Below are 15654 nucleotides of genomic sequence, written 5' to 3' on the forward strand. Positions count from 1 at the left end.
TGATATTATCTTGAGAAGGTTTTATTTTTTTCATTATCAGGAAAGGTGGATTATAGACTCATTTCACATATTCCACAGTGCTCTTACCAAAATCCTATTAATCCCCAGAACTGTTACTGTAGAATTAACCCCTGTAGCAGCAGGAACAAGAGCAGTGGCTTTCTTTTCCTCTAAAGGTCTGGCTTAGTTCATGGTTTTCAGAAAACAAAAAAGATTATGTAATCAACACTTTTCAAGAAAACATCAGTTAACAAGGCTAGTGGCACACTATTTGGGACTCAGCATCTGTCACCAAGCTCTTCATGGACTTGTGTGGCAAAGAGAAAAATGAAGACTGTAATTCTGATGAAAGCATGTTACCTGCTAACCACAGCATTTTTGGAATCTTGCTTCCCTCCAGGGCGTGAAGGAGCACAAATGTGGGATCTGTGGACGGGAGTTCACTCTGTTGGCCAACATGAAGAGACACGTGCTGATCCATACCAACATTCGCGCCTACCAGTGTCACCTCTGCTACAAGAGTTTTGTGCAGAAACAGACCCTCAAGGCACACATGATCGTCCACTCTGACGTGAAGCCTTTCAAATGCAAGGTGGGCAGTGGGCCCCGGGAGGGATGCAGGTGGGGAGGACTCAGAGGGTTGTGCTAATGCCCTGTGGGGGAGAATCTCCAGGAGACTTTCTACGGTGTCATCAGGTGGGGTCACTGAGGCTGTGGCCAACCCCCGGCCCATCTGCGGCTCTGTTCCTCTTTGCACCACCTACGCTCACACCAGCCCTTCGCTGGTCCCTGAGAATCTTGCCCTGTTTGTCTCACTGAGTGTAGAGGGGAGGACGCAGCCAGTAGGGGAGGTCTGAGGATGGAAGGCCCATTTGGGGAATGAGCTGGTTAAAGGACGAAGGCGATGTGGAGAGTTCCCATTCCAGAAAGGAGCAATCGGGTATAGTCCTCTTCTCCTTACAAGCCAATAAGTAGAATAGAGAAAGGAGTCATAGAGGCTTCTAGCACTGCCCCTCCTGTCTCATACCGCCCCCCTTGCCCTCCTGACACTTGGCCTGAGCCGTGTAATTTGAGGGCAGTTCTCCCAGGCAAGATGAATGAGATTCTGAGGTTAGCCCCTCTGATGACCTTAGAAATGCTTGTTTGGGTCAAGGAATAACTGTGAGCACGGTCATCTGAAGTGTTTCTCGTTTGTTCCTAAGTACCATGGAGTGCAAGGATTGAGCATCTTCATTAAAATGTCTGTATCAGGTTAAGCTGGTTGGATTTTTATTGTATCAGCGGAGATAACGTGGGAACTGGAGATCTGTAAAACTCAACGCAATGACTGGTATTACTTAAAATGCTTGGGCTTTCCAGACTGTTCCCCTCTCCTCCCGTCCCCTCCCCACATTGTTTCCCTTCTCCACCTCCAGAGTGAGAAGGAATCTTGCCGGGGATTGGGTAGTTTAATTCAAGGAATGTACAGGCACGTGTCATCCCCATCGTGAAGAGAGGGCTGAGGGCGAATGAAAGGGGAACCCCACCTTCAGTTAGAGCCTCTCTGTTTGAAATGGAAGCCTTCCTTCTTGGTTACTGCAGGTCTGATAGGGTCCCGATGATATGCTCTGTGCATCCGAGGGGCTGTTCCTTCTTTAAACCCTCTACCGCATGTCCCCTGTCCCCCCCCTCCCCACTTGAAGGAACCCCCCGTGAAGCTAACTGCTTTCCTGTGTTGGCCACTCCTGGACGGGGTGAGAGGGGTCAGGAACCAGAGCTTCCCTAGACCTGTACGAGCATTCTCTGGAGGTGGGGGAGGGAGGTTTCTCCCTCCAGCCCTTTCCTGCCACCCACTTGTGTTTCCCCTCCTTTCCTTCAAGTTCCCAGTGGTTTGAAAGTCAATTTATGTCCATCTTGAGTCATCTGAGCCAAAGGGGGAGGAAGCTGCATGCAGATGGGGCTACAGAATTCACAGTGCCTGGTGCAAAATGAAAATGTGAGGCCGCTTGTTCAAACATCATTAAGAATTTCAAGGTGTTAAACTCAGGACCCTTCTGAGTTGGGGCCTGTGTGACTGCACTGGCCACGTGTCCGTGAAGCCGGCCCTGGCTGCACGAATCTGTGGAGTCCATATCCCACCTCTTTGTTCTCTTGTTAGGCACCCTTGATTTCCTTCCCACTTCCCACTTGAGCCCGGGGCTTTGCTGTCTCCTACAGTGGGGGTGTAAATAGGTGCTGTCAGTCACTCCCCATGTGTTACGCTGAGTGTACTCTTGGGCTTCGAGCACGAACTGTGTTTTTTATCTGATCAACTAGTGGTGGAACATGTACCTTGTTAAAACACGAAGGGAGCCATGCTTGCCGTCCCTTCCACACCTGTCCAGTCCAGCCAACTCCCACTTCCACCTCATCAATTCAGGTCCAGAAGTAGTGATTAAACCAGGCAGAAAATATCTCTGAAACAAGGGATATGTCAGGGAGCAGAGCCGATACAGGAAAAGGGCTTGCAGGTTGGGTTTGATCCGGGGACATAGGGGCAGTTCTTTGTGCCTACCTCAAGGGCCTTGGAACGGCCTGGAGAATTTCTTGGGCCAGGTGGTATCTGAGGGTTTAGAAGGTTCCCTCTGGTACCAGTGCACAGAAGACTGCACATTGTAGTGCAACCTGGGCCCAACGATCAGTGAGCCAGCTTTGCCCAATGCTTTGTGGGCATTGGGCATCCACCATCCACCCCAATGATAGTGTACCATACAGGGCTCAACAGGTGCCTGAGGTTCCACTCTGTGGCTCAGAAACTCAATTTGACCTCTCCTTGAGGGTGCATTAGGCTCTGTATGTGTGCTCACACCACCAGATTGCAGGATGAAATGCCAGCTCTGAGACGATGCACAGTTTATATTCTTCAGTGGCAGATGGGCCTGTTGCAGGAATTGGACGAGTCATCTGCAAAGGCCACCTTTCCCTGGTGGAAGGGTTTTCCCAGGAGACCACACTATGGGTCAGGAGGCTGCCTAGGAGAGTGTATCTCTCATTAAAAAAAAACAAGTGGCTGTTGAAAGGTACTTTTGTCAAGCAGGTGGCCCTTCTCCATTCTTAGACATTTCTGAAACAAGGACAGGTGTCAGTCATCTCACTGAAGAGCCCTCTGCCGCCAGGGAGGTGCCAGAAGCATCTCCCTGTCCCCATCTCCCTGCCAAGTGCTCCCCTGCTTGGTGTGCTCTTTGTATCATCACCCTTCTTCATTTCAAAGGAATTTCAGCACATGTCTGCATTTACAGAATATGTGACAGGGCTCTTTGTGTTTGTAAACTAGCTCCAGATCCCACTGTAGGATGGGCCATCTCAAGGTAGTGTCCCTGTGGACTTTGCTCCCCATCAGTTGTCATTGTGGATTCTTGGAAATCTGACCCTGAGTGGAGGTTGATGGGACTTTGGGAGTTGGGTACGGAATGGAGGGCCTTTGCTCATCACTACAAAATTCACAGTCAATCAGAAATGAGTCACAGGCTGACTGCATAGCGATGTTGGAGAAGAGGCCCAAAAACTCAACCCAAGCTTTATTGTGGGTAACAGGGAGGAGATGTTCCCTTTACATGATTGACATGGCTGGAAAAGGAGGCAGACCTTGCTTCAGTCATGTTCCAAGAGTTAGCTCTGTCTCTTTGACCCAAAACCTTGTAAAAAGGGGAGATTGCTTAAGTAACAGATTCTACTTTCTTGGGTTTCTCACCACTAAAAATCCTTCCTAACCTAAAGCCCTCCCCCCCTCCAAGCCCCATTGCAACATGGACTGGCTCTCTCTGGCCCCATGCTCAGTGGAAACAGCTGTCCACAGCAAGCAGAAACATTCACTCACTGTGAGATTAAGCATTAACAATAGGATGGAAAATTAGAGGAGAGGAAAGGTTTCCATTCTATATTTCTTTTTTTTTTTTCTTAAAAAAAAAATTACTGCCCTTCTGGGCTCTTTTGCTATTGGCTCCACTTCTGGACTCCCTGCTTCTTGGAGCCAGCTGGAGGATCTCCAAAGACCTGCGCCTGTAGACTTAAGCCATGTTTCAGAAATATGCTTCCCAGATTCTGCGTAAGCACGCAGGGGTTGATTTGGATGCTATCCTTGTAGCAGCCACACTCCATAATAGCAAAGAACCAGCTGCCGTCTTTGGGAAACCTGTCCAGGAAAAGCAGCCATCCAGAATTTCCGGGACAAATTCTCCTTTGAGATGGGTGAAGCCGGGAGCTGCCTAAGTTATGAATCACCAGGTCATCTGCAGCCTCGTCTGAGGCAGAGGCCCGAAGGCGGAGGGCAGAGCTGATAGAAGAGGATGAGGTCTCCTTGGAAAAGGTCCCACCACCTTTGCCACAATGGCTTTGCTTGGCATTCCAGCTCTTGGATGCCCTATGGGGGACAAACCGGCTGGGGCCTGTGAGGGGCCCAGAACTTTGGGTCTGGGCTCTCAGGCTGGCATGGAGGGGGTTAAGGCAGTGACCAGATAGCAGCCTTTTGGCAGTAAAGCCCTCCTCAGCAGAAGGAAGGATATAACTGTATGAACTGCCTGCTTAACAATGCCTCACATGTCCCCAGGGGCCCTCCTGCAAATAGATTTCATCTTGCTTTCTCTTGTACTTTTCAAAGCTTCCTGTTTTCTCACGGTCCTTTTGGACAGTTTACAGTCTCTCTCTCTCCCTCCCTCCCTCTCCCTTTGAGGAAAGGAACACCCTTCTTATTAAAAAGAGAGAGAGAGAGAGAGAGAGAAGAATGTAAGGGAAGGGCAGTTTAGCAGAGGCCATTCTCCTCGGCTGCAGGCTTCAGCTCTTTGACCTTTTCTCCTAGAATAGGAAAACACAGGCTTCCTGGTGCATCTCAGTCCTCAGGCTCAGATGAAGCTGGTTGGCACGAAGCGGCGTGCCTCTTCTTGGCTCTGTGGGCCTCTGGCCAGGGCTGCCTGCTGCCATCCCCCAGTCTCTTCACAAAGCTGGCTTCTCGGTGTGGCTGGCCGGCCCCGTTGTCACTGCAGCTCACACGAAGTGCCTGAGGTGCCTCCAGGCCCTGGACAGTGAGGGGCGGGGCAGGAGGAGGCCAGAATTCAGAGTGAAGGGCTTCGGCCAGCTATTTAAAGGGCTGAGGACTGGGTTGCCGCATAAAGGGCTTTCCCAAAGGCTGCAATTCGGGATGCATCTTCTCTTTCCAACCACATTTTTTAGTGCTGGGTCAGGCACAACTCCTTCCATTTCTGTACGCCTCGAGTGACCTGGCAAGTATTTGCTCAAAGGATTCCTTACTTCATCCTCCCTTTAATATTTCCTCCAAATAATTTGGTTTAAAAAGCACTCTTATCTGTAAAGATCTTTCTATTTCCAGATTGTAAAGGAGTCTACTATGTACACGGTAATGATAATAATAAGAGCTAATATTTATTGAGCTCTTACTATTTGGCAAGACCTTTGCATGAATTATCTCATTTGATCCTTACAACAACCTTCATAAGAAACTATTATCATTGACATTTTACAGAAGAGAAAATGGAGCAAGTTCTCTATCCTTTTGGGCTCTCAGCATCACCTCTCTGCTCTGCTATCTCCAAACCTAATGATTCGTGCAACCCACTTTGAAAGGACAGTTCAAAACATTTGTTCCAATTTTCTATTAAATGTTGAGGTCCCCCTCCATTTAAAAAGTAGGCATAAAAGTGTGTCTTTGATGGAGAAGCTGAGATTTAATGTCAGAGGCACACGAATACCCCTCATTAGAGCAACTGAGAGTTCAGGAGGGGCAGACTGGTTGAGATGACCATCTGCACCATGACATCTGAGACTTCACCATTCCATTAGCTTCCTGTATCCCCCGACAGCCACCTTAATTTAATCCCCACAGACCTTGGCAGGAGATGATTCAGCAAGTCTTGACTTGGGTAAGCTCTTAGCCTTACACCTCATGATTATAGGGGCCTTGACATAGACTGACTGCTTTCCCCAGGAGAAAAAACTAGCATTTTGGTGATCCCTCCCAACTCTTCTTCTTCCTTCCAGTCTACTTCCCTTTCTCTATTATAATGAGTCTTCCTGAAGCTCACATCTCAAACCCTACCCGAGGGGGCCATCTTTAATTCGCCCAGTTCTCTTTCTCTGGCCTCTCTTCAGTAACAGTGACTGAGCGGTCTCTCTCTGAATTTCACAGACATAAAATATCTTCTACTATGTGGATAGCCCTGTGCTTGATATTGAGGTTGGCCACAAAGAAAAGGAAGGTAGCCCTTGCATTTCAGAAGATAACCTAGGGTTCCTTTTAGTGCCCCAAACATCTTTCAGAGTTAACACACCTTCATTCAACCCTGCAAAAGCTTTCCATTGGTTGGTCCAGCAGGCTACCATAAACCATGAAGGATAACTCTGATATATAAAAAATAAATTTTACCAACAGCACAAAAATAAGTGTCCTCTACCAGTCACCTTCTGATAATATAGCTGACCAGTCATGCCCTACAGTGGACCTTCCCTAAAGCCATATGCTTTGACTTCAGGGGACAATATCATTTTAATGTCCTGATATACTCATGTACCACTAAAATGTCTCATGATTTTCAGGAGTGAATGAATTGAGTTAGAAAAACATTATATTAGAAAAATACACACTGGGCTATGTTAAAGGATCATAAAATGTGGCTTGTCTAAAGCTAAGAAAGAATCTGGAAATTACTTACCAGTAGCCATTCTGATGTGTGCACACATCTCTGTGTGTTGGAGTGGGAGTGGGGTAGGGAAGGGGAAAGGGAAGTGGGACCTTGGGGCAGGTGAACTGCACGATCCCTCTGACCTCCAAGTTATAGCAGCTGTGGCAACAGCAAATAGTTGGTCATTATCACAACTGTGATCACTGTGTTGCCTATGGTCTAAGGTGGAATAGAGTGCCTGAAACTACTTAATGAAGAGAATTCATTCTGTACCAAAACAAAAACAAATGGCACCTTATACATCCTTCAAGGTTTGGCTAAAATTCCATCTCCTTTATAAAAACTGTTTCAGACAAGTCCAGCTTCTAATACCTTAGCAAGTAGAGGTAATACCTAAGCGTAGAATCTCTCCTTTACAGGAGCCAAGTAAAGAAGGCACCCATCTCTTCAATTCTGTCTGGTTTAGACTACCACGAGACCCATCCAAGCCTGGACTAGCGCAGTAGTCTGCTCTTGCAGCCTCCAGCTCCTCTCTTCCCATGTGTCTTGTGCTTAACCACCCAGGGCTTCTGCTGTTTTCAGATCTTTTGCTGCAACCTCACTCCAAATAATCAGGAACCACCCCACAAACCGAATGAGATATACTTTTTCTAAAATGAATCATGAGTGGAAATACCTAATGTAGAATCTCTAGATTCAAAGCTTTCTTTCCCCCTTAGTCAGGATGGAGAACTGGATAAACTAAGCTAAGCTAATAAATAATACTCTACCAGAACTTCCACACATGTGCAAAGCTGAGTCACAGATTGATTCATCTTACTAAATCGTCTCTATTGAGAATAAAAGAAAGCAAGTATCCATCCCACACGTAGGGCTTCTCCCCAGGACATTAAAATTAGACCAACACTCTCAGCCTTTTCCCTCTTGGGTCACCTTTTCCACATGAATGTGGTGTGCAGGTGCTCTGAATACTGAGTGTGGGACACCAGTATGCCAAATTCATTCTTGCCAGTAAGGAAGTAAAAAGGGAAAAAAGTACTTAACACCCCCAAATATGAATCATTTAAAAATACAGAACCAATTATTCATTATCCATGCGTGGATTATCTGTGACAAAGTTGTCATCCCAGCTGGCTGCCTCTTACCACCCAGCATTCTTTTCAGCTGGCCTCCCAAGGTCATTGTTTGTTAGGTCTACCCATTCTTCCAGGGCCAGTTAAGTCTCCTCTCCAAGGCCACCTAACAGAAACAGTGCCTTCTTTAATAAATATTCAATCCAGGATCCCCAACACTGTCCCTGAAAATCTCTCTCCATGAGAAAGGAAAATTGGTGTCAGCCTCAGGGGACACTTACCCTGAGTCCTGTCTCCAAGCCATCTGTCCCCCCATCTCACTGCCCTCACGACATGGGCCTCTGAGGTTGGGGAGGGAAGGAAGATGTTCCTTCTTAACACTCTGGCCTTAGCACACACAGAAAACCCTTCTTTCTATTCTTCCCAGCACAGCTGAGGGAGGGCTGGATTCTCTAAACTCTGCTCTGCTAGGGCTTGGGGACAAGAAAAGGAAGGAAGAGACCCAGAGCAGCAGATTCTGTTTTCCACCTTCTGCACCTGCATAAATTGCCTTCGAAAAGGCAGTTCAGTTCTTTCAAAAGAAGTTGGAGAACCACTGTTCTGATCCGTCATGCATCTGCACTTTGTTGGAAAAAGAAATGACAAAACAACAAAAAGAAAGAAATGAATAAAACATGTTTACTTTTTGTATAGTTGAGATAATATTTTTCAGTACTTCAAATCTCTGCCCATAGAGAAGACATATTCCTTCCTTTAGCTCTCTCTTTGTTCTTTCTAATTTTGACATCCATCCCAAAAATAAGCAAATTAAAAAATTAGAAACACATTGCACGATACAGTCTAACAAAAGAGTTATGTTGAAGGGACACAGGATGGTGTGGTGGTTTACCATGTGGCTTCTGGTGTCTAGTGGCCTTAGATCATTATCCCAGCTCCAGTACCCATTAGCTGTGTACCTTGGCCGAGTGCCTTAATCCCTCATTTTGTCCATCTGTAAAATGGGGGTGATAACAGCACCCATCTCATGGAATTGACGTGAGAATTAGATGTGATACTCCATGGCAGACTTAAGACAGTATCTTCCATGTTATAATGCTCCATAGATATTAAACAAGTAATCATATACTTAACGATTAAAGTGAAACACACTTTGAGCCATTGCTTTTCACATCAGCCTTTCTCCTTTTCTACAGCTTGCATTCAACTGAAGCTGAAATAGGTCTGCAAGTTTTGCCTTGTGTTTAAAAATCACTGTGTAATAGGAACACAATCTCATGAGTCCATTCCTACTGGCTCCACCTCTGAGCCTGGGCACAATCCAGGCCCTCCCTGACGTCACTGGGGACATTTCACTTGGAGGCTGCTTAAAATGCCAAGATCCAAACAAAGGAGAAGCACATCCATCCTCACATGGGCCTGGGTGTGGGCTCATCTGGGGAGGGCCCACCACCACGAGTAACCTGTCTTATCCTCATCATTGTTTCTGACAGCTGTGTGGGAAGGAATTCAACCGGATGCACAACCTAATGGGTCACATGCACCTGCACTCTGACAGCAAACCCTTCAAGTGTCTCTACTGTCCGAGCAAATTCACCCTAAAGGGGAACCTGACACGCCACATGAAAGTCAAGCACGGGGTCATGGAGCGGGGCCTCCATTCTCAAGGTAATCACTCTTCCAGGAAGCACCCAAGGCTGCTGAGGCCAGTGGATGACAAAAGGGAGCTGAACTTGTTTTTAGGGGGCTTTACTTTAGGGGCTATACCTGTAGTTGAAAAGGGATCAGAATTTTCAAAACCACAGCAGAGGAAAAGGAAGAGTCTTACAATGTTACTATAACAAATAGAATGCTAATATCTGAAGGTAGTGCATAAAAGTGAATTATAGAGGAGAAACTGGAATATCCAAATGACGCCCGTCAGTACTGTTATTAGTTTTTGCTCCAGACACCACATCAGGTGTCCTGTCTCCTTTAATCTTTAAACAACTCAAGGCGAGGGGCGCCTGGGTGGCTCAGTTGGTTGGGTGGCTGCCTTCGGCTCAGGTCATGATCCTGGGGTCCTGGGATCGAGCCCTACATCCAGCTCCCTGCTCGACGGAGAGCCTGCTTCTCCCTCTCCCTCTGCCTGCCACTCTGCCTATTTGTGCTCTCTATCTCTTTGTCAAATAAATAAATAAAATCTTTTAAAAAAATAAACAACTCAAGGCGAGAAGAACTTCTATTACCTCCATTTTACAGATGGGGTAACTGAGGCTTCAAGATAGTGATTTTCCCAAAGCTGCTCAACTCAAAAGTGGCAGAGTCAAGATTTGAACACAGACCTTCCTGACCCTAAAGCCCTTAGTGGATCTTTTTCATCACACTGCTGTTAAAGGACGTGTGATTTTTCTTTCCTTTCTAAAAACCAGGTCTGTAAGCTCCGCATTAGCAGAAGTATATCTGTAGCAGGCTAGGGCTCCTTGTGTTTACAACCAGATGCACCCAGGGACAGTTTTCCTGCCTGGTGGGGCTAATTGGCCCATATGCAGAGCACAGGCTGCTGCCTTCCCCCACTGAGTCCTCACTGAACTGGTAAAAAGATCTTGCCTCTTCCATTTTCTCAGTCCCAGGGCCCTTAGCTGTGAAGAGTTTAGGTTCCCGATCCACTAAATTCAGCAGGTTGCTCTTTAGTCACTTAAACAAGCAGGCAAGAGATGCACCTCTATCCCAAACAGCACGCTACGTGCTGCCAGAGGAGACCAGGGAAGTGAGACCATCTTTGCTCCCTGGAAGGTCCGTGTGCAGGGAGAGCAGACACACACTGAGGTAACTTACAAAACCCTGTGAACTGCTGTTTTCTGATGCTGGTGTGATTAAAGCGCAGTGCCATGCACTCTAGAAATACTATTATTTGTGCCCACAACTTCACAAAGTAGCCTGTTTTATTCCCATTTTATGTAAGAGGAGACAAAGACCAAGAGACGTTATAAACTGTTCGATGTTATACACCAAATCTGAAGGCAGAACTGGGACTCCAACTCCAGAATTTCTGAATGAAGCCGGTGCCCACTACACTAGGTGAACACGTGGGGTGATCTGTTCTTGTTGGCCGCTTCTCCTACCCTTCTCAGAGAGCTGGTCAAATAGGCACACGTATTCATAAATACGACATACACGTATACCCACAGCATGAAACAGAATGATTATAGTTTTCCTATTTTTCACGGCACCCACTGAGCTTACACTGCTCCTGAGTGACAGGGAGCTGTGGTCATCACAAAACAAAGCCTAGAGTTTATGCAAAAGCGCTGAAAAATTCTGGTAAAAAATAAAAGCCGTTTTCTTTCCCCGAGATTGGTTTTCTCCTGAATTATTCTTTGCACCTCTAGTTGCCTGAGCTAATTTCCAACATAGGCCTGGATTTTTCCGGAATAGGTGAAGTTGCTCAATTGCTGTGGCTGGGGACAGAAGGCACCGAGGAGACAGTCCTCCCCTTGACAGCCTACCCTGGTCATTGTGTCTTACCCCACATGGGGGCTCAAATCCTAAAAGGCACCTAATGACTCTGTCATTCTTCTGGAAAAATAAAGAGCATCATATATATCAGAGAGATGCTTTGAAAGTTAACAGGCTTTCAACAATTTTAATGTTTTCATCTACAGAAGGTGTTAGCACTTTTTCACTCTAGTGTTTGAAATGGCTCAAAAATCATGACTCAGATTAAAAAGATCCTCCCTGTGGCCCTTATGTGATTAAAGCTATAGACAGCTTCATTGCCTGACAATAGCATAAGGTAGGCTGACTTGGACCTTTACCTCCTTTAATGTGCCCCCACCCTGGAAGCCTGATTGTTCCCACCTTCTCCCCAGGGCCTGATTGGGGGTTCACCAGAACCAGAGACCTTCAAGATCAAATCAGGCAGAGTGTTACCATGCGTTTGTTGGCTCCTGAAAAGTCCCTCCCTGCAGGGCCCTCAAACTGAAACTAAAAGTGAGAGCCTTGTGCATGGCTGTGCCCAACAGCAGGGATACTTGTGGTTGGACACAGGGGCTTTGGATCTCTTTGTGCCCTCTCTATCTGTGCTTAGGGGCCCGGTATGGGGTGGCCTTCTTGGCCCCAAATGGTAAATATAATTTTTTCAAGATGAAAATACCTCTGTTATGGTTTTGTTTTTTCTTATGGTAAAATATATGCTCACTGAAAATAATAAGAAATATATTAGAAATGAAAAGAAAAATGTTAGAATCACCTAATGTTTGAGATTTTGACGTAAATTCTTCCAGATATTTTTTGATAAAGATAGATAAAATCGGGACGGTACTATAAATATATATGATAAGTATGTTTTTTACTTAAAATATATAGAATACCTTTTTATGACTATTAGTAGGTCTCTACATCTTCTACATGTGGTTCATTGTATTATTTAAGTAAACCTCTATCATTTCAGTTTCACTGTAAAAAAAAATGTGATGAGCATCCTTATACATTTTGTGCACCTGTATGACTATTTTCATAGTTTAAATTCTCAATTGTATAATTGCTCAGTCAGAGCTATGCTTATTTTAAGCTTTTGGTACATGTTGCCAGATTTACCTTAAAGGAGTTCTACTGATGTAAACTACGTTTGTGACAAGGCCCATCTCTCCGTAGCCTTACTGGGAATTTATTTTCATTTTTTATTTTAATTTAATTTTTTTTTTAAGTAGGCTTCACACCCAGCGTGGAGCCAACACAGGGCTTGAACTCACGGCTGTAAGATCAAGACCTGAGCTGAGATCAAGAGTCAGATGCTTAACCAACTGAGCCACCCAGGCGCGCCTGGGAATTTGTTTTTAAAATGTAAAATGAAACTATACTAAATGGCCCTGGGTACCACACAGTGACCCATTTTCACAGCTATTCCTGGGGCCTGAATATTGCTTTTGCTCTCACAGGTTTTGGAAGGGGGAGAATGGCCCTGGCCCCGGCGGCGGGCGTGCTCAGGAGTCTGGAACAGGAGGAGCCCTTTGACCTTTCCCAGAAGCGTGGGTCAAAGGGGCCAGTGTTCCGGTCGGATGGGGAGAGCGCCCGGGGCAGCCCCTGCCACGAGGAAGAGGGGGAGGACACCAGCCGTGAGGTGGGGCGAGACAGCCCGGGCCCGGCCCCGCAGAGCAGGCAGCCCTGCACACCCCATGGTCTACCCGCCCACCCCGAGCCGGCTCCCAGGGCCCTCGAGGACCCCTGTGAGGAGCAAGAGGAGGACGACGATGGGGACAAGCCCCGAGGAGAGCACCAGGAGAGGAGCAAGGGCAGCTGCGGGGCAGAGGGCAGCCCGCAGAGACGATCTGCCCTCAGAGAAGAGCGTCCCCGCCTCAGGGCTCTGCAGAGTGCCCGGCGGGGCCCCTCCTTCTCTGATTACTTGTACTTCAAGCACAGAGATGAGAGTTTAAAAGAATTACTGGAGAGGAAAATGGAAAAACAAGCAGTGCTTTTAGGTATCTAAGTGGACAGTTTTCAAATTGCATTTAGAAAATGAGAACTAGGCAGTTCAAATATAGCTTTCTGCATGAGTTGTCATTTGCTGGAGACTGGCAAATGGTGCAAATCTTTATAAATGGCTCAGACTACATGAGCAGGGATTTGTCCTCAGTCATGTAAACGCTTCTCAGGTCTCTCCTTGGGCCCTTGATTTCTAACACACATGCAGGGTCCTCTTCAGTGCTATTTTATGCATCTTCACTATAATAGACTGTACATATCCTAGATACCTAATTGTAAGCTGATGCTGAGGTGCTTTTAGAAAGTCTATTTTCCTTTGACTAATATGCAATACATGGGGAATTTTCTTTAGTTGCAAAAATATGGTGCTTGACACGTTACCTTATCAATGATGATTTAGTTGAATGTGTGGAAGTTATCATATTTTTCCAGATAGATGAAAACATTCCTAGTTGTATATATGAAAATCACCTTTATTAAATAAGCCAAGACACCAGAAATGACAAGAAGAGTGAGGTATTGAAGAGGATATTCTCAAGTGGTTGCTGCAGATATAAGAGAGAAGTTTAAGAAAATATGAATAATTTCAACTAATGAAAAACCAGCAGAACTGAGCTTCCTGCCTGGGTTTGCCTTGTTCTGCTCCAGCTGCCTTCATCGCATGTGGAATTTGGAGCGTATTTTCAGATGGCCCCAAAGTGGTCAGTGTCTGCAGGCTCACCCCTTGTGTCCTGAGCAGAGCTCCCTCCTGGAGACCTTGTTCTGAGGCCCCGTGCCCCATAAAAGTAGCTGCAGGAAGAGTTGTCGCCTTACGAGCAGCGGCTTTCTCCTCAGCGCCGGAGCTGGGGGCGTGGCAGGGAAGTCTTGCAATCTGAGTGCTGCTTCTTTAGAATATTAGAATCACCATCAGCTAATTACTGCTAAGGGAGATTCTGGACTGTGTTCTCAATGCTGCCTGCACAGTAGAATCATCTAGGGGAACTTTTTAAAAAAATGCCAATGCTGAGGCCTCAAGTTCTGAGATTCTGATTTGGTCTAGAGTGGAGCCCCAACTTTGGTGTTTTTTAAAAGGTTCCCCCTGATGATTCTTCTGTGCAGGAGGATCAAGAAAGACTGACTGGGCTAATAGGGTGGCTCTCTTGGACTCCATGAATATGTGTTTCTGGCTTCAGACTCATTAAAATATGGAGCAGGAGACCTTGAAATCTTATTGCTGACCTAGGGCTTCTTACCTGTTCCGTAAGACCCTCACAAGGACACAAACATACACATGCATGTGCACGTGTGCACACACACACACACTCACACACACTGTATAAACACACACTCTTTGTATTAGAAGATGATGCCTGTGATGTTTATGGTCACCTAATATGTTTAAAAATACATAGCCAGCCTACAGTGACTCATTATTTCTTCCTAGATGCTTGAATCATGATTGTAGTGAGTGGCCATGACTGTCATGGGTGGGTTGAACCCAGCCAGTAGGCTTTCCTTAGGCACCGGTGCCAAGTAAAGCAGTGCTCACGGGATGTCGCAGATCTGTGACTGACCATAAGCAGTAACCCTCTGGTACTGTGTCTGTGTTTATGTAAAAACTGCCTCTTGGTTGGTAGTTTCAACTCTTACTTGTAGAGCGAGGTACTGTTTATTGTGTGCTTTCTCTCCTCCTAAAGTTCCAGTACATTTCTTGAGAAGACCTGGCCCATGTCTGACTGCAGGATGTCAGCTTTTTCTCTTGGCCAAGGTGCTTCCCCCTGAGACTCATTGATTTCTAATCATCCCCTCATGGGCTTTGTCAGTCCCTGACGCATTTCTCCTGCCCCCCTCGCCTAAAGCTCTTTCCTTCAGCCTCACCACCACCACAAATGCCAAAGCTGTTTGGGTTTCCTACCGCCGCCACCTGTGTCCTGAGGTCAGGCTCCTGCAAAGGGGATGCTGAAGGAAACAGTTTGGGTTTCTGTGGGTACAAGCCCAACTCTGTGCTGGGAAACTGTCCCAAGTCCTCGGAGGGGTGACTTGCCTTCCAGTCATTATTGATATAGCTCATTAGTGCCTTTGATCAAATCATGCAGGAGGCTGGCTGCATGGTCTGTGAGGGCTCCAGTTGTCAGGGTCCCATTACAAGTTCATTCTTTCAGTAGCCCATAGTAGTTGAAGACATACTTCCAGTGTGTTCTGGGTATGCCTCGCCAGAACCAGGAAATCTAGAATAGCAAGCTCTAGTTTTTTCCAACCAAATGAGTCATACGGGAATGTTTGAGGATCAAGTTCATGTTGAGATAGAGAGAGTATGGTCTAGAATGGTGGTTTCCAAATTGTGGATCAAGGAGCCAGAGGTCCCTCTTAGGTCCCTCCAAAGCTACTAGAGGAGAAGGAGAAACTCTCAGCCCTCACGCCCACTTCACTCAAAGTGGCTCACATTTCATCTGTTTTTCATGTTAGCCTTCCAAGTAAAATTTCATTTTGAG

General features: G+C 46.3%; 1 protein-coding gene across 13 annotated transcripts in view; it reads left to right on the forward strand.

The window, feature by feature from the left end:
• The window catches only part of ZNF366 (zinc finger protein 366), a 65140-nt gene extending 51034 nt beyond the window's left edge, over nucleotides 1–14106 (forward strand). For all 13 annotated transcript variants that reach the window (XM_073905359.1, XM_073905354.1, XM_073905363.1 and 10 more), the window contains 3 exons: nucleotides 401–592; nucleotides 9214–9388; nucleotides 12640–14106. In XM_073905359.1, coding sequence (XP_073761460.1) covers nucleotides 401–592; nucleotides 9214–9388; nucleotides 12640–13187 — 915 coding nt within the window. In that variant the 3' untranslated portion in view covers nucleotides 13188–14106. The remainder of the gene's footprint in view (nucleotides 1–400; nucleotides 593–9213; nucleotides 9389–12639) is intronic.
• Nucleotides 14107–15654: the final 1548 nt, after the last annotated feature.

The sequence above is a fragment of the Callorhinus ursinus genome, unplaced genomic scaffold, assembly GCF_003265705.2.
Source record: "Callorhinus ursinus isolate GAN/ISIS: 27379988/994484 unplaced genomic scaffold, GSC_fseal_2.0 scaffold23, whole genome shotgun sequence".
Classification (NCBI taxonomy): Eukaryota; Metazoa; Chordata; class Mammalia; order Carnivora; family Otariidae; genus Callorhinus; species Callorhinus ursinus.